Genomic DNA, 18,104 nt, shown 5'->3' with positions numbered 1-18,104 from the left:
GGGCTGAGGACGAACCAATGGAAATTCATACGGCGACACCCCCCCCCACTCAAGAAAACGCTCCCCGTAACGGAGAAAGAGGAGCCGTCCTTGAAAAACGACGGTCGCTTTTCCCATCCGGACTTGCCCCATCATCCCCAGCCAGCCTGGCGAGGAATGACGGCGACCCGAAGTCCAGCAAACTAGCCTGGAGCGCAGACTGGCTCCGAGGCCGGGAACACCGCAGTCGCTTTCGCACGACCCGTTTTTACCCGCGATGGAATACACCCGGGTTCAGTGCCATTCAGCAAGATTCGAACTCAGATCGGCTCGCTGCTCCGCGGGATCCGGGGGTGGGGTGGGGGTCCCGGCAAACCAGCTGGCCCCGACTCCCCCGTGGCTGGGTCCCTTAAAAAGTGGGGGGGTGTATTTTTTTAAATGAGACCCGGACCCGCCGCCCCGCCCCCGAAAAGGCCCTTTAAAAGCGCCGGCATGGCCGCAAGGGAGCGACCGCTGCCGGGCGAGGGCGCTACGAGGGCTCCATGGCCGAAGGAGGCGAAGCCGCCGGGGCGCCGGACGTGGTAAGCAGCCGGCATGGCCGAGGCTGGGCGGGGAGCCGGTGGAAGAAGCGCCGCGCATTCCCAAACCGGAGCGCCGTTGCAACCCGGTTGCTTCCCCACCTCCTTGTCATGCCTTTGCGGGAAGCCGCGTCCTCCTTGGCTTTCCTTGCTTCTGCCTTTTAACTGCTACCCTTGAGTAGTGAATGTACGGATGAGTAAGTACATTTCCCCGGTGTAGCTGTATCCCTGTACTCGGTAGTAGTGACTTACTCCTGGATTCCGGAGCGCGGAGTGGAGAGGATGCTCCGCGGGGCAAGCAGCTCTCTTACGCACGGAGTTGTTCCGCCTCCTTTCTTCCCTCGCCTTGTTCCACTTTCCCTCCTAAATATGAATTATTCCTCCTCGTGGCTGCTGGAGAAAGGAAGAAAGAGGCTGGATTATCCCCTTCTTCTCAGCAGAGACTTTTTGGCTGTTGGACTAGGGCAGGGGTAGGCAACCTCGGCTCTTTTATGACTCATGGACTTCAACTCCCAGAATTCCCGAGTCAGCTATTTATGACTCATGGACTTCAACTCCCAGAATTCCTGAGTCAGCTATTTATGACTCATGGACTTCAACTCCCAGAATTCCCGAGTCAGCGTAGCTGACTCTGGAATTCTGGGAGTTGAAGTCCATGAGTCATAAAAGAGCCGAGGTTGCCTACCCCTGGACTAGGGCTTGAATCTTAAAGAAAAAGAAACTATTGGCCGTCTTACACTTGGAGGGAAATTGAAATACTGCTAGCATAGATAGTAGTAACTCAGCAGTGATGCTGGCTCAGTACAAAACACTACTGGCTGAAGTAGACAGATGTTTAAGCAAAACTGTGAGTTTAAACTTTCTTGAACTGGCCCACACTGAGATTCTGTTTTGGTCAAATTCCCTACTTTTCCCCAAGAAGGAGTTTAAGTGTTATAAGAGTTTCCATTTTCTTGTCTGTTTGTTTAAATCAGATCCTAGAGGATTATTTCATGATGGAAGAGGACACGGGGGAAGAAACTCTGATAGACAAAGCAAGTGAAGAGGATGAAATTGATCTCTATATTAACTTAACATTCACTTCAGGTAAAATACACTGGAACAGCAAATCCCGTCCTCTCTGGTTGGAGCAGAGAGCTTGTAATGACATAGTAGCAGGACAAGAGTAAACCAAAGCTATCACAATTGAATTGTCTTTCTTTTTTTAAAAAAAAGAAAAATACAAATGAAGATTAAATAAGAGAGAAAAATATAAAGACATTCTTTAAAAGGTGCAGATAATTATCCCTATGGACATTGAGGATGAACATACTTGAACAATAAACAATACAAATTGCTACTTCGACAACTAAAGTGTGTGTGGGGGGCGGGGTGTCTAGTAACATCCACCAAAACCTGTCTTTTGTTAGTACAGTTGCAAGGATCTCAGAAAAGAAGACAGCTTGAACCCAGGACCTTTATCCGGTCAAATCTTACTTTGTAGTAAGATTGTAGTAATGTAAGAATCATATTGCAGTTACAGACCTTCCCTTTCAGCATAAGGGTGTTTCTATATTTGACCTAGATGTTTGTTCTCTTGGTTTGCAAGCCTACCCTGAAGACAATAGGGCAAAGGCCTTGACGATGGAATCTCAGATGGCAGCTGTGGTTGACCCCAGGGAAGGGGAGATGGTCAATGCTGAAGGAGAACAGGAGACCAGAACTTCAGATGTGGAAGCGATGGTAGAAGATGGGAAAGAAGATGAAACTCTTCCTGAAGAGTCTCAGGCCCAGTTTGCTTCTGGCACCATGGAGGTCGAAGAGGAAGAAGCCTTGACCGACCACGGAGAGGTGCCTACAAGTCAGAATGCAGGAGAACTGCATGACTTGGAAGATCCAGCTGTTATGAGTGCTGTACGAGGTCAGCGTCTGCTGGAGGTGAGGGGTAAACCTGGCAAACTTCCTTTGGTAGGTGCTCTCAAGATGGAGACGAGCTGCAGGATTGCAAGGATGGATGGTAGACCAGCTGGCTGTGAAAGAAGGGACATCTCCCCCAATCCATTGAAAGGGCACTAGATTGAAGTTGCTTCTCTAACATTGCAGCCTCTAAAGCTGATCTAAGCTACGAGAGAGGACCTCAAGTTTTTGATCCTTCTTTCATCTAGATGCCATCTTCTCTCGGGACCTGGCAGTGGTATGCCCAGGGACCTCCATGTGAAGCAGATTAAGTAGAGAGAAGGTGGCCCGGCTGTAAATCACTGAGTAAAGTTTTAATTCTGTTGGTCCACATTGATCTAGTGGTGAGGGCACCAGGAGTTTGTGAATTCTAGTCCAGCCTTAAGCACGAAAGCCAGCTGGGTGACTCTGGGGCCAGCCACAATGTCTCAGCCCAACTTACCCTATAGGGTTGTTGCAGTGGGGAAAATAGGAAGAGGAAGGACATTATGTATATTTGTCACCCTGGGTTCTTTATAAACAAGATAAAATAAAGGTGAGGTATGCGTTAAAAAAAATATCCATTACGACTCTTGACTTCAAATTGTAATTTTGTAATTGACAAAAGGGGGATTACATCTATAGAAAAAATTCCCACGCTTTGATCTTAAGTGCATAGCAAAAAATAACATCTATAACTGACATTCTGTGATGCTGATAATGCCCCTGAAAAATAAAATTAGTCTCGGAAGTGCTAATTCTGTATTCGGGATATCGCATATCTTCTTAAGTCGCTTTTTTTCTCTCTCTTTCTCTCTCTTGGCAGAAAGAAGATTCTGCTATTCTCGATAGCAAACTGGCCAGTCACCTTTCGGAATTTTCTTCCGATTACTTGGTAAGACGGTTTAATTTCCTGCCCCCCCCTCCCCTTCCGATAAATGCGTATTAAAGGAAAAAAATATTTAAAAAGGGGAGGAGGCAGGTGTCAGGCAGGATTTTACAGGAAGGGGTTGCTTTGGCACGGATCCATCAGTGGGAAAAACATCAGCTGTGAACCAAGTTAAAATTAAAACATTGCAAATTTTACAAGGCGGAGGGAGCACCCTCGCGTTATCAGCCACCCCCAGGACCACCTGTTGCTCTTTGACCCCGATGCCAATTGTCAGAGCCAGGTTTTAATATAGATAGTCCTTGACTTACGGCCATAATTGAGCCTGACATTTCTGTTGCCTAGTGAAACATTTGTTAAGTGAATTGTGCCCCATTTTATGACGTTTCTTGCCAAGGTTGTTAATCAGTGCAGTTAGGTCAGTAACACGGTTAAGTTACTGGCCCAAGGTCACCCAGACAGGTTTCATAAGGTGGAAGTAGAACTTACTGCCTCCTGCTTGCTAGCCTTAACCATTAGACCAAACTGCCTCTCTCAAAGGGTAACAAATGGGCCATGGAAGCAGCCTTGAATGCTTTCTGTAGAAAATTAGGCGTCTTCAACCTTACGAATTGCCCACAGACATTTTGTCTCTTTTCTCATTTTTGCATCTATTTCCCCCCACCTCCTGCTCAGCCCCATTCAAAGTGTATGTGGAGGACTCCAACTCTGAGGAGGGGCCCGTCGTTATCTATGATGCAGGTAACCCTTTTTCTCGAGAGCAAAATGGCTTGGCTTAGGCCTGGCTTCACCATCTATCCAGCTTGATTGAGCTCAGCTACATTAATGACCCTGAGCAGGGTGGGCTGCGTGGATCAAACACGGAGCCATAAGGTAGGGTTTTCAGACTGTGGTGGCTGGATTCACCCAGTATGGCTAGCCAAAAACAAACCACAGTCTGCTGTGGCTTGAAGGAGCCTAGAAGTATTTGAAGCTACTCGAATTTTAGGGGATGGGGCTTTTATTTTCAGAATGAGAACATCCTGGTGTGGATATGGAGGACCAAAGAAGAACAGAAGAAAAGGAGGAGAGAGGGGAGGGGGAGGGGAGGAGAGGAGAGGAGAAGGAAGGGGAGGAGAAGGAAGGGAAGGAAGGAGGAGGAAGGAAGGAAGGATTTCAGAGGAAATAGCAAGAGATTATATTGGGCCCATTTGCCTTAATTAAACAAAATTCTGGATTAATCAGTTCAAAAATGGTTTGGGGGTATCCAATTTTTTTATCTTCTGTAGTTCTTCACCCTTCTGCCACTGGAGGACACTCCAGTTTATATTTTACTGCTAACTCTATTTCCTCTTACTACTTTAAAATCAAGATGATTGATAACTTGGGCCTAAAAGGGAAGGGCCAGTGTCAGCTTCTTCCTCTTTCATCCTCCGAGAAGTGATTTCACTTCCAACTGAAACGGGGTTTAAACAAGGAAGGCTGAGGTCTGAAAATCCGCTTCAGAGCAGAAGCCAAATAAAGGTAAAGGTAAAGGTAAAGGTTCCCCCGCACAGGCGTGCTAGTCGTTTCCGACTCTAGGGGGCGGTGCTCATCTCCGTTTCAAAGCCGAAGAGCCAGCGCTTGTCTGAGGACGTCTCCGTGGTCATGTGGCCGGTGACTGGATGCCAAAGGCGCACGGAACGCTGTTACCTTCCCACCAGATTGGTCCCTATTTTTCTACTTGCATTTTTATGTGCTTTCGAACTGCTAGGTTGGCAGAAGCTGGGACGAGTAACAGGCGCTCACTCTGCTACGCGGCACTCGGGATTCGACCCGCCAAACTGCCGACCTTCTGATCGACAGGCTCAGCGTCCTAACCCACTGAGCCACCGCGTCCCTAGAAGCCAAATACTTACCCCTAAATTCAGTAATACGGGGTTTTTTTAACAACAGTGAGTGAACTGCACCGCATTTGCCTCTCCACAGGAGGTGTCCAGAAAACATGGTCAAAAGAAGTCAAGATGCACAACGGTGCAGCTGACGCTTTGCCTGATTTTTATCTGCATCGTGACAGTGCTTTGATTCTGACACTCTTGCTGCCGCCTATTAACGCCCCCATCTCCATAACCCCAATGAATTGCAATTTGGGCTTGACCCCCACTTCTTGTCCTTTAGGCTCTAGAAAGGGCGTCTCGGTCCCGTGCCAATCTAGATTTCCTGACTTCACCGATACGGACCAGCTTCCTCGATTCCTCTGATGTGGACTGCTCGGCTTTCTGTGGGCGGACTCTGAATCCCACTCCCCAACGTTTCATGCGTCAAGTAAGGGAAATCTCTTGAATTCCAGATTCCCCGAGTTTTTCGATTTTCATGTGCATTTTGGATACGGTCGAGTTGTATGTTTGTACTTCTCAATTTTGATGAATTTTTTTTCACTGCCTGGTCCTCTTCCTACCTTGCAGCAAACTCCCGTGATGTCGCCTTCCAAAAGGCTGCCCTATCCGTTCACTCCACCTCGCAGGATACGTCGTCCGTTTGGCGTTAGTCAGGTGACGTGCTCTGCAATTTGAATATTGTACCTCTGGGACAGATTTGCTCCACCTGGGAGGTGTGTGGACCTCAACTCCCAGAATTCCCCAGCCAGCATGACCAATTCATTTTACAACCGCCATGAGTTATGAGTGTGATGGGTAAAGCTCCATTACAGTGGTAGCTCCACGATTACCTGTATCCAGGTAGAATAGGGGTTTCCGTTACTCTTGTTGGGAGAAGCAGCCAAAGGTGCCACTAACCGGGTCTTCTTTGTTAAGCGAGTGTATACAAAAGGTTTGACTGGATTCCGTCTCAAAGACCTTGAAAGAGATTTCCAACTGCTGAAGGCTCAGTGACAGCCTCAGATCGTTCTCCCACTGCATCTGATGGAGAACAAAATGGCCAGAGCGGTTGGGGTCTAATCCTCCATGTGTTCCCTCTTCAGATGTCAGGGTATGCCTCTCCACCTCCATTCCAACCATTGTTTTCCAACGCCAGCAGCCCAACGTGGGCTTTGACGCACACCCCCGAAACACCACCCTTCAGCCCGCCGAGCAGCAGCCAGCAAAAGATCAGGTAAACAGGTTCAGACAACTCGTTGGTCACCCCCTCCGGAGAGACTTGGGATTCACTGCCCTCTCTTCCATTTTTGTAGCTTGCCCAGCACAATGACCCAGTTGCACCCCTTACATCAGCGATTTCTGACTCAAAGACAGCGAGGGCAAAAAGCAAGGTAAAGGGCTAGAGGAAATGGAAAGGGGAAACGCCAAGTAAAGGTGGTTGTCTCGAATTGTGATGTTCCGTGTAACTGCAAGAGCAAAGAGGTTACAACTATACAGGTTGCAGTGACAATTATCTGTCATCAAATCAACCGGATCAACTTTCCCCATGACAATCTGTCCCAACCTGGTCCTTCAGACGTTCCATCATTGCTATAGTCTAGAACCACCATCTTTTGGCACTTTCCACCTTTCCCAACATCAGGCCAATCTCCAGACAGCGTGTTTCAGAGTTCAACAAAATAGCGTTAATGCTACTCTGGGCTGAACACCGAATCTTGCAAACTGTAAGATGAATTCACAGCCACATTTAAGCTGAGTTATTTAAAAGGGAAATCTTGAGATGCTTTTTCCCAAATGTGTCCCCACCAGGGCTGAATTGTTGGGCATGAATAATTTTATCACTAAGTTGTCCCCAGATTTCTTACCCTTGCTTCAGTGTCTTATGCATGAATGGCTGTGTGGCTTAGTGTACTTGTTCCACACACTAACTCCCATCTGGTGGAATAAATCCCAGATTTAAGATAAGGCCTTCAGAATAAAATTTAAGTTGGGTTACTGACCTTCCATTTATGGCTTGTTGGCCCAGATGATTCAAGGGCGCCTTCAATTTCTCCCCAGAGAGTTAAAAGTAAAATGGGGATCTATTTCTTGGGTGAAGTTGACTTCTTGGACCAGGGGAGTTAGAAAGTTTCGAAACGTATCTCCTAGATCATGTTCCTGCTTGTCTCCAAGACTTCCCTGCGTGGACTCTCAGACACCAGAAGTGGATCCTTTCTCTGCTCTCATGATCCCCTTTGAAAAAGATTGGGTGATCAAGGTACAGATGTTACAGTTGCAGAGTGAAAACCCCCAGCGGGATGACTACTATTACCAGGTGAGTGCAGGAAATAGGTGGAATCAGCCTCAAATTGCAGGCTGGGCAGGGAGAATCCATAGAACGGTGGGATTTGGGATGGGCATCACAATGGATGGCTTGTCATTGTAGGCCCATCCTTGTTCCTGTGGAAGTGAGGCTGTTAAGGGAGGAACCGAGGATAAGGAACTGAAGGAATGCACGAGAAGTTAGGCATCTCCCAAAGCAAAAAGGGTTTTGGGGGGACCCTGTAAAGCAATAGTTTTGCTCTTCCCTACTTCTCTTCACTTCCGCCAGACCCTTTAAGAACATTACTGTTGGTTTGGCCATTAGTTCATTTGACCTACAAGCTACATCCAAGATCTGCAGACTTTTTCTGACCGAGGACAATGCTTAGTCTTGAGCCCTTGTCCAGGAAGAGGAATCAAAAGTTGACCTACCCTTTAAGCCATTTATGTAACCATTAATATATCTCACTCTTTTCCTCTTAGGTCAGAGTAAACATTTCAATGTAGCGCCAATTTAGGGATTCTTGGAAGCCATTGGTGAGATGTTTGGGGGCTATACATGGTCCTGGAGCTTCGGGGCATCCCGAGGCTGAAACGAGCTGCTTTCTTGGTCAGGTACAAGGCCAGGGATTCTGAAAAGAAGTCCTCCCGGGTGATCAGATGAATGGTCAGGAGATCACAGCCTGGACCAAATGGGTTTCAGAATCATCCTTCCATCCCTGTTGAAGATGTCAGTGGAAAGCAGGACAAATATGATGCTCTAAAGACAGCTCTGATGTACGTGCTGCAGGCTTGTCCTCCTTTCACCCATTGTCCTATCTTGTCCTCAGGAATATTATCGCAAGCTGGAGCACAAACAAGCGGAGAAAGGACTCCTGGCCGGGAGTAAACCTGAAGTCCCTAAGCTAGTCACCCCATATATCCAAAGAGTGGAGACCTACGAATCTGGTAAGTCCTGTGCAAGGGGGGGGGGTTCTAAGGCATGGAAATGCACGAGCATCTCCTGACAGTGACTTCCTCTGCCAGTAATGCGGATTCCAGGATCCCTGGGACAGGTAGCCATGTCCACCTGCTACAGTCCCCGCAGGGCTATCGATGCTGTACACCATTTCTCTCTGGAACAGGTATGTGCCCAATCGTTTTGCCCATGCTCAATCTCAAGGGTAGGCAACCTTGGCTCTCTTAGGACTCGTGGACTTCAACTCCCAGAATTCCTGAGCCAGCCATGCTGAGGGGGAAAGGGAGAGGTTTCCAAGCTGAGCCCTGCTGGCTCAGGAATTCTGGGAGTTGAAGTCCACAAGTCATAAATGAGCCAAGGTTGCCTATCCCTGCTCTACCTGAATGGCAGGCTCTCTTTATATATTTTGGGGGGAAGAGGTCACTTGAAATAACGCGCAGGTATCTTAAACCTATTAAATCAAGTTTGTCCTGGGCGTCGGATGAAGATAGTGGGTCGTCTAACCACTCCACCATCTGCAACTCATCTGGAGAATTCTGCGTTCCAAAGTCTGGGGAAAGTGGCCTGCAGACTTGTTAGAACGTGGAGCAGATGCTTTCTCTTCTAGTGACTCAATGCTTTTATTTCCCCTCTTTATTTTCCAAGGTGGTAGGAAATCAGCGGCTACAAGTGCTGTACCAGATTGAGAAAGTAAGTTGCTCCATGGGAAATAATAAATAAATTCCTGAACGTCAAAAGTAAGACAAAAATCTGCCTTACTTCTGTCCTGCAACTAACCCGAAATGCAAGAATCTTTGAAGCCTCTAGGAAGGCTGCAAAGCAATGCATCAAATGATGTGCAGGAAGCTGTTATAATCTCTTGCAATGTCCTGGCTGATATTTATATGCTGTGGAAACAGATGTACCTTATACTCCTGGAGATGGAGGACATTCAGCGGAAATTGGATCAGGCCCCAGAAGAGATGCATCCCCAGCTATATGAGAAGCTTGTCCATGTAATAGAACGCGTCTACCAAGCCCTGAGAATTGAGGAGCATTCTGGTAAAGAGTGAGTCCAAGACAAATTACTAGCAATAATGATAACAGGAAGGCTCCTTTACAGTGATTTTGTGTCTACATGAATTCTGCTTATCATTTGAGCTGCTCTCTTTTAACATGTCGGCATTTCTCTCTCTTCGTCTTTCTGCTTTCCTGCTGAAGGGAAATTTTAACATTTTCCATATCATCTGGAACTGTTGTTCACATCCTCCCCACTACATGACCACCAGCTTTCAAATTTGAGAAGGCCATGCTCTACCACATTGGCCGGGAATTCTGGGTGTTGCTCTTATCAAGAGTGATTCTGGATAAATTTCTGGAAATTCCAGGGCTTTTCTGTAGCTGTAATATTGAGCTCTCTGGAGGGTGGTTTTTCTCCTTCCTCGCAAAGCCTCCGCTTTGATTTTCTTGGGTGCTTCGTTTTTTCCAGAGAGGTGAAAGAGGAGTTTCTACAGCTTCTGCTGGTAGGAAAAGGGAAGCGGTTGGTGGCCCGTCTGCTGCCACATCTGTCCTTGGAGAGAGCCAAGATGACCCTTGTCAATATTGTGCAACACCTAGCAGTGCTCATCAAGAAGGACCTGTTGGAGGAGGTACCTTCTCGCCCTCGTTCTCCTTTAGCCACTATCCAGATATTTGGAAATCCTTGCACCGGGGGGGGGGGGATTTTTTTTTGCATGCAAGGCAAGTGTTGTGCATTTCTAAGAACCACCTGACAGAATGACTTGACTTCTTCTGGCCCAAGGTCTTCACCCATGGAACGTAGTTTGAGTTGATGTCCCAAGCTTATTTTGTGGGGTGGGTTACAATCGGAATTTGTTCTGTGGTTCGGTGTGTCGATACTGCTAAAAAAAAGGGGTTGCATATATGCACCATTGTTGGTTTAGCCATGATTTCTTGAATAAACTACATCTGGCTAACTACACTGAACATGTGAAGTGATAAACCTGAATTAACACATCACAGGGGGTGGTCCGTTTAGGAAGCTAGGGCAAAACTAGCGACAATGTGGTTTAGTCCCATGGGTGAAGCCAGCTTAGATACAATGGTTGATTGGATTCCACAGTATTTCTGGCCTGTGGAATGGATGCAATAATCTCTCCCAGAGCGGAAGACTCGTGTGATCTAATGTTTTGTCGCTTTGCTCTTCCTCCTCCATGTCCTTTTGACTCTGGCAGACCCTCTCTGTCCTCTACAATCCTCTCTGTGACACCATTGGACAGTTGACATTTAGAGAGTTGATGGATGTCCTCCAGGAACTCATTCAGTTGCAGCCCGATTCTGTCAAACAGTCCCTCGCTTTGGTCTTCAGCAATAAGGTACGGGAGTGTACAAATTCAGAGCGGAATCCATACCAGACCCGGATGTGGAGGATTTTTCTTAGCAAGTACATCTAGGTTGTACATAATTCAATTTTTCCCGTCTTGCTAGCGACTAAGTTGAGTCCAAGTGTTTTCTTAGCGGGCTCCTAATCTTCTCACCCTCCTTCCCCAAGTTTGCCATCTCGCTGCTGTACCTGCTCTTGAGCCACGGCGAGAGATGGCTCTCTTCGGATACATCCCCAAAGCCTGATACTAAAGACTTGGAAAAATGGTGAGGACTCATCTGGTGAGCAGAACGATCCTAGTCTGGTGGGCTTGATCAGTGCTGGGTTGCCTACTGTTGCTCTGTGCCATTCTTCACACAGGGTGGACTTGGTGCTTCTTGTTGCAAGAGAGCTCTCTCAAGTCCCCAAAACCTCCATGGTGGAACCCCTTCACCTTCCCAGCAACCTTCTCTTCCTCTTCTGTCGCTATGTGGACAAAGACATTGTGAACCGCTTGGATGTCCAGATGGACTGAGGATTATCCACGGTTAAGGGAGTGTGTTCTATAAAGGCAAGTAGATCTGCAAGGGTTCAACATATATGGCTGGGCAACTGTAGATGAAAGCTGTAGGGTCTTTATAGCCCAGTCACTTGACAAGATGTGAGGGACTTCTTTGGTAATTGCATGCCTCCTTTCAGCTTTCTCTGGTCTTTGATCAGCCATGTAACCTCCAGGTCTTGCTGAACTACAACTCCCAGCATTCTTAGCAAGTATGGCCAAGAGTGACGGATTCTAGGCATGCTAGTTCAGTAACATCTGGAGGTCCAACAGGTCCACATCTTCACCTCTTTCATAACAGGGGACATGTTAGTAATTGGGGAAGGAGGCCCTTGACCAGGGGTGGGGAACCTTGGCTCTTTTGTGACTCGTGGACTTCAACTCCCAGAATTCCTGAGCCAGCATGGCTCAGCTTAGAAACCTCTCTCTTTTCCCTCAGCATGGCTGGCTCAGTAATTCTGGGAGTTGAAGTCCACGTGTCATAAAAGAGCCAAGGTTCCTCACCCCTGCTCTTGACCATAGTCATGGGAAAGAGGGCTGCTTACCTTTCTCTTATGCCTATCCTAATCTTCCCTTTCACTTGATGTTCAGAAATTTTCTAAACTTAGTCCTCCTTGTCAGCAACGCGGGGAGATCTTTTACAGCTTGCTAGACCAGAAATCCTTATAATAGGAGCAGCATTCCAGGAAGACATCTTCCTCGGCCCTGCCCTGGGTTGAAAACAAACGCTTCTACATACGGACCAGACACTATGGCTACTGGTGCTTTGATCTTGCCTGCCCATTGAATAACTTTGGAATTGTCCATCTTAATCTTCAAGAGCTTTAGCAGAAATGGGGCCAGCGGTGATAGCCAGTTTGGTTGTAGTGTAGGCTAGAAGCCAGGAGACATTTAAGTTCTAGTCCCCTCTTAGGCACATAGCTGGGTAATCTTGGGCCAGTCACTTAGCCCTAGGAAAGAGGGAATGGCAAAACCACTTTTGAAAAAAACCATACCAAGCAAACTACAGGGACTTGTCCAGACAGACATCAGGAGTGAACACCAAGTCAAAGGCACCAAGAAAAGAAAACAGCCATCAGTATGAGATTAGACTCAAACCTGTTTTGTTTTGAGATAGGTGTTTGTTTTGAGATAACCGTAGGTGTCCCTTCTGCCCAGCCAAGGAAGAAGGTGCTTAATTACTGAATAACAGGAGTTCAGGAGATATAGTTTTGATAGTGCTGTGCCAAAACAAGCAGGAGAACATGATACTTATTGCTGAGTTTCTTCTTAAGCTACTTTGCTTACTGTTAGAGCTTATTTCTCCATTGCTAGAAAGGGTGTAAAGTTGACTGACCAGCAATTGTGAGCTGTCCATCTTAAAAAAAACCAACCTTGTTTTGATTCTTAGTGACTCATGGAACCAGTTTTCTAGGAACTGCACAGAAGCAGTTTCCCATCTTTGACAATATTTCTAGGCAAGGATAATTATGAAATACCAAGCTGTAACTTGGTAACCCTTATTTTCGGTTTGCCTAGTCCAGAGAAAAGGACTAGGGGGGACATGATAGCAGTATTCCAATATTTGAGAGGGTGCCACAAAGAGGAGGGGGGTCAACTTATTTTCCAAAGCACCAGAAGGCTAGACAAGAAACCATGGATGGAAACTAATCAAGGAGAGAGGCAACCTGGAATTAAGGAGAAACTTCCTAACAGTGAGGACAATCCACCAGTGGAACAGCTGGCCTTCAGAAATCGTGGGCGCTCCATCACTGGAGGTTTTTAAGAAGAAACTGGACAGTCACTTGTGTGAAATGGGATAGGGTCCCCTGCTTGAGCAGGGGGTTGGACTAGAAGACCTCCAAGGTCCCTTTCAGCTCTATTCTGATTGATTGATTGATTGACTGCAAATAATGCGGTGAGGGAGTGACTAACAGATGAGATTGCAGAGTTGCAGAAATTCTGGTGGAATCTCAGAGTTGCCTTTGTTTTACAGAAGATGCCTTCATGAGCAGCTACAAGACTTGGAACTTTGCTGGTCCTGCCCATGACGATTTGGACCAGTGACTCAAGCAGCCAGATGCCATTAGAGATGTACAGAAAGTTATTCCAGAACTGGATCCTTAATTTAATAACACAGATTTTGTTTTTGCTTTTTTTTGGTTTGGGGTTTTTGTGTTTTGTTTGTTTGTTTTTGTAATACTCTGTGCCAATTGTAAATATCTAGTGCTGGCACTAGAGCGCACGCCACACCAACATGCTCAGCCTGAGTAAGCAGACATAGGCTGGCCTGTACAGTGAGCATTTGGGAAACTCTGATGGGGAGAGAGAAGTATATTATTTATTGTCTTCTGTATGTTCAGCATTTAAAATATATTAAAAGCAACTCAAAACCTGTCTGGTATCTTGACATGGGGGGGAAGGGAGGTTGCGGTTGGGCAACTAGGCTTGATCTTGTCCAAGATAGTTTGAAGACGCTTCTTGTCTCCAGAAAGGTGGATACTTCAGCTCTCAAAAATTCCAAGAGAGATACTGTCAGACATGAAAGACCAGGTCCACATGTGAAGGTCTAGTTAAACTGCTTTATTGCTACTCATGGCTATGCACAGGAATTGTCTCAACTAATGGACAGCATCTGGTTAAAGTTAAAGTTCAATAGCACTCAAGGGGTGCTGGAATTGGTTTGCTTGTGGCCACGTACGGATTCTAGGCTGATCCTTCTTTTCACCCCACCCCCAGGTTCTGCCATTCCTCCTCCTACAGATACAATCAGTAGCAGACATTGTCTTCTCCCCAGGGGAGTCTGCAAGGTATGGTCAAAAAAAGTCAAGTTGGTGTCCACAAAGGTACAATTGAACTCTTCATTTTCTGTGCGTGAGTGTACACGAAAACTACAGATTCAATCACACTATCTAGCTGCCCTACGGACTTGTTGAATCATATCCTGCAGATCCATCTGCTGCTTCCCATCAGCTGAGCCCATCCAACATTTGAGACATCCAGAAAAGAAAAGCTTCGTTGTGACTCTTTAAGATCTAAGAGAAATTGCACTCCAAAATACCTTGGCCTCATGTCCTTCAAGATTTCAAAGGTCACTGCAAAGTCATCGGTATACATGTCTGCTCATTGGTATATATGTCTACAGCAAAACCCAAAGTCAATACGTAGAGGTCAGGCACCCGGCAGTTGTGCAGATGGCCCCTCCAGCTAGATCATACAGAATAGACTTTGTCAAAGCAGTAAATTCAAAAAGGTTAGAAAGATTGGGAGGGCGGAAAGGATTTGGATAAGGAGGCCCCAGTTCCCTGTCTAGTGTGCAAAATCATGACCATCCTTGCTGGAAGATCTTTTTTAAGTGTAATAAATCTGAAAATTGCACTGCTGAAGAAACTGCACGTTCAGCTATGTTTTTATCTTGGATTCCTTGTGTCGCTAATGCCATATTTCTCAATCTCATCCTAAGATGCATGGACTTCAGCTCCCAGAATTCCCTAGCCAGCATGGCGAAATGCATATACATGTAGCATGGCTGGCTAGAGAATTTTGGGAGTCAGGTCCATGTATCTTAAAGTGGTTGAGATTGAGAAACATCCCTAATGAGATCAGTTTTTTTCCCCCAGCCCAGAGATCCCCAAGCTTTTGAGCACCAGGGACCGGTTCCGTGCAGAGAGGTTTTTCCACGGATCGGAGAATGCATGGTTTTGTGTGCTGCCTGCATCCCATGGATGGGGCTTTGCTGGTCTGTGTGGACCGGTTGCTGGCATGTCGTGGCCCAGTACTGGTCCCCAGACCGGGGGTTGGGGACCCCTGCCCTAGCCTAACAGGGAAATTGCATAATCATTCCTGTAGCTCTTTAGACTCCTTCATTGAAAGAGTTAGTTGCATTATAATTTGGTTTTTCCTTCAGCTTTGCCTGATTTTGCAACTGCTCGGCTGAATCACTGCAGAGGCTTCTATAATCTTATCAGCCAAAAAGTGGAGCCAGTTTAGATATACAACCCCACCCCTTAATTTCCTGTTGCAGCTGTTTGTACTGAACAGAGGAAAACATAACTTCTCATTTGCTCTTTTCTGCATATTGGGGTGCTGTCAACTTCACTGCCTTAATTTTGTCTTTGGATAATAATCTACCCGAGCACCACAGGAAGAATTTGCACTTTGTTCCTAAGCTGAAAAGACAGAGGTCAGCAGAGATTGCAGTCTACTGTAAATGTCCACCGGCTAGAAATGTAGCTGTGCACAAGACTAAGTGTTTTAACAAGTCAACAGGTCTCGCCTGAATCTGGCTTTTATTATTGCTACAAAGAATAGACTGAAATGGCAAATCTGTTTGCTAGTAAAGATGAGGGAATTTCCACCAGTTGGGCTTCTGCCCCTTTTAAGGCTATTTTCTTATTCTTAAATTGTCTGGGCTAGAATCTACCTCCCTGCCAGCTTTTAAGCGCAATGGAGTGCAACACAAAACTGTGTCAAAAGCAGAAGTACAGGGCAGGAATAGCCAAGCCAATGCTGTCTGTACATGATTAATCTGGTACCTGCGAAGGAAATGAAACATTTAAGTGAAACCAAGATGCAAATCTGAGCACACATTTTCCGCCACTTTGCTATACAGCTTAAAGATAACAGACATTATTAAAAGCAAACAAGCTAACAAGGTAGATGTTTTCCTAATATGCTTACAGCGTGTACAACCCTCTCAAGAACGATGCTATCTGATGGAGATGCAGGGAACAACTCACAACTCAGGATGAAACACAAGTGCAGATTAAGATGGTCTGGACTAGATGGAGAAAGACAGGATATTGTTTTGTGTACAGGTTGCAGTGGAGGAAGTGTGGGTACGGACGTTGATCAGAAAACCTAAAGTTCCATGTATAGACAGCAAAACTAATCAAGGAGAGAAGCAACCTAGAACTAAGGAGAAATTTCCTAACAGAAGAATTAATGAGTGGAATGACTTGCCTTCAAAACCTGTGGGACTGCCGCTTGTCTGGAATGGTGTAGGATCTTCTCCTTGAGCAGGGGGTTGGACTAGAAGATCTCCAAGGCCCGTTCTGACTTTGTTATTCTGTTCTGTTCCAACCGGAAAACATGGAAAACTATTAAGAGATGGAGGAGGAGTGGGGAGGAGGAGGAGGAGGAAAAAACTTGCTTATTAGAATTATCAAGCTAAACATTGATAATTAGTGGGATACTCAAGTAGAAAAGCAAACTTGTAGAAAAGCAACTTGTCAGTATCATTGGCATCTACAAAATTGAAGATTCAAAACTACCTCAAACCATGCCAAACTACTTAGAGGTGATCCCCAACTTTTCAAAAGTAAGGTACCACTCCTTCTGTTGCTCAAAACAATGAAGGTGCAGCATTCCTCTTCAGTCTGTGTGGTTTCTCTCATTTCCTGCTTCTGAAATACAAGGTGCAATCTCTACTAGAGGAATTTTTGGTTTGTTTCTACTTCTGCTCAGTGCATCTTCAAACTGCAAAATTCTCTTTGGACGAGTTCCAGTTACTTTTTTTTTTCCTAGAGAAACATCTCTCTCAGGAATAATGTTCCACGAATTCTTCTAAACACACAGACACACACACAAATAACATGTCTCCATTCAGTCTTCTTCAAGAGGTAGTTATTTATTTATTTATTTATTTTATTTAATCCCATTTATATCCCACCCTTCTCCGAAGACTCAGGGCGGCTTACACTCTAAGCACAAATCAATGTGCTTAGCAATAGCCTTCATTCTATGTATATGCCTGCTTATTAGGGCTTTCGCCCCCCCCAGCGGCATTATTACAAAGTCAGCTTATTGCCCCCAACAATCTGGGTCCTCATTTTACCTACCTCGGAAGGATGGAAGGCTGAGTCAACCTTGAGCCTGGTGGGACTCGAACCTGCACTAATTACAGGCAGCTGGTGCTACTTAAGGAGGCATTAGCCCACTGCTCCACTAAGGCTCTTATGTTATGGTGGGGATGAGTGGAAGATCTCATTTTACAGACCATCTAGACAGTGGTGGGATTCAGCCGGTTCGCACCACTTCAGCAGAACCCGTAGCTAATTTTTTGTTGCCCAGTCCCAGAATGGACTTCCGGAAGCGACATCCACACAGAGAACCGGTTCTTCACATATTTGAATCCCACCACTGCATCTCGAGCTTCCAGCAGGAAAAATGTGACAGGAACGCGATAAATAAATAAATAACAAGCCTAGATGGCTAAACTGACTTCTTTGATCAGAAAAATAAATAAATCAATATCTATGTTTATGGCTGACTGGAAACCCCATGTGGGCTTTTTACCCAAAACAGAAGAAAATGAACTTATGACTTATGGTTTTGATGATTAGATAGGGTAGATTATAGAAAGAAGACCGCAGAGTAAGAGGTAAATTTATAATTGTACTTATAACTGCTGTAAAGAAGCTCAGAAGCCACTTCTTTATGTCTTTTTTCTTTTCTATTTTTATTGCACTTTCAGCTTTCTCTCTGATTTCTTTTTCTTACTTTAGTGTGTATTAGTTTTTACCTTCCTCTGAATTTTTTCAAGTAAAATAATATATAAAGTACACAGAGACTTTAATTCCGCCCCGTAAAGAATTGCATTCATTCATTCCACGTGGAAGGACAGCAAAACCAGGAGTATTGATGTGCTGAATTCCAAGCATGATCCACGGCAGCTACTTTATTCTGCCTATAATGTTACCTACTGTAAGATATTCTATAAAATATACACTATATATTTATGTATTGACTTTATGTTGCCTCCTATCTCCC

General features: G+C 45.7%; 1 protein-coding gene across 1 annotated transcript; it reads left to right on the top strand.

Moving 5' to 3' along the window:
- Positions 1-413: 413 nt before the first annotated feature.
- PATL2 (PAT1 homolog 2) lies at positions 414-13,730 on the top strand. The gene is made up of 19 exons (XM_081337706.1): positions 414-560; positions 1,532-1,643; positions 2,146-2,474; positions 3,298-3,366; positions 4,036-4,101; positions 5,497-5,643; positions 5,784-5,870; positions 6,299-6,429; positions 6,509-6,586; positions 7,344-7,509; positions 8,327-8,444; positions 8,523-8,620; positions 9,100-9,144; positions 9,354-9,502; positions 9,923-10,082; positions 10,668-10,808; positions 10,985-11,082; positions 11,177-11,366; positions 13,330-13,730. Exons 1-18 carry the CDS (start codon positions 522-524, stop codon positions 11,328-11,330), a joined length of 2,187 nt encoding a protein of 728 aa, XP_081193832.1. The 5' UTR covers positions 414-521; the 3' UTR covers positions 11,331-11,366; positions 13,330-13,730.
- Positions 13,731-18,104: the final 4,374 nt, after the last annotated feature.

This window comes from Vipera berus (genome assembly GCF_964194415.1).
Source record: "Vipera berus genome assembly, chromosome: 12".
NCBI classification, from domain to species: Eukaryota; Metazoa; Chordata; class Lepidosauria; order Squamata; family Viperidae; genus Vipera; species Vipera berus.
This window is presented reverse-complemented; position numbering and strand designations above follow the sequence as displayed.

Excerpts from the sequence above, each read along its gene's own strand:
- PATL2 (XM_081337706.1), top strand. The coding sequence starts at position 522 with ATGGCCGAAGGAGGCGAAGCCGCCGGGGCGCCGGACGTG. Across the intron at positions 5,644-5,783 it reads CCCAACGTTTCATGCGTCAA|CAAACTCCCGTGATGTCGCC; the intron begins GTAAGGGAAATC and ends CCTACCTTGCAG. Across the intron at positions 10,083-10,667 it reads AGAAGGACCTGTTGGAGGAG|ACCCTCTCTGTCCTCTACAA; the intron begins GTACCTTCTCGC and ends TGACTCTGGCAG.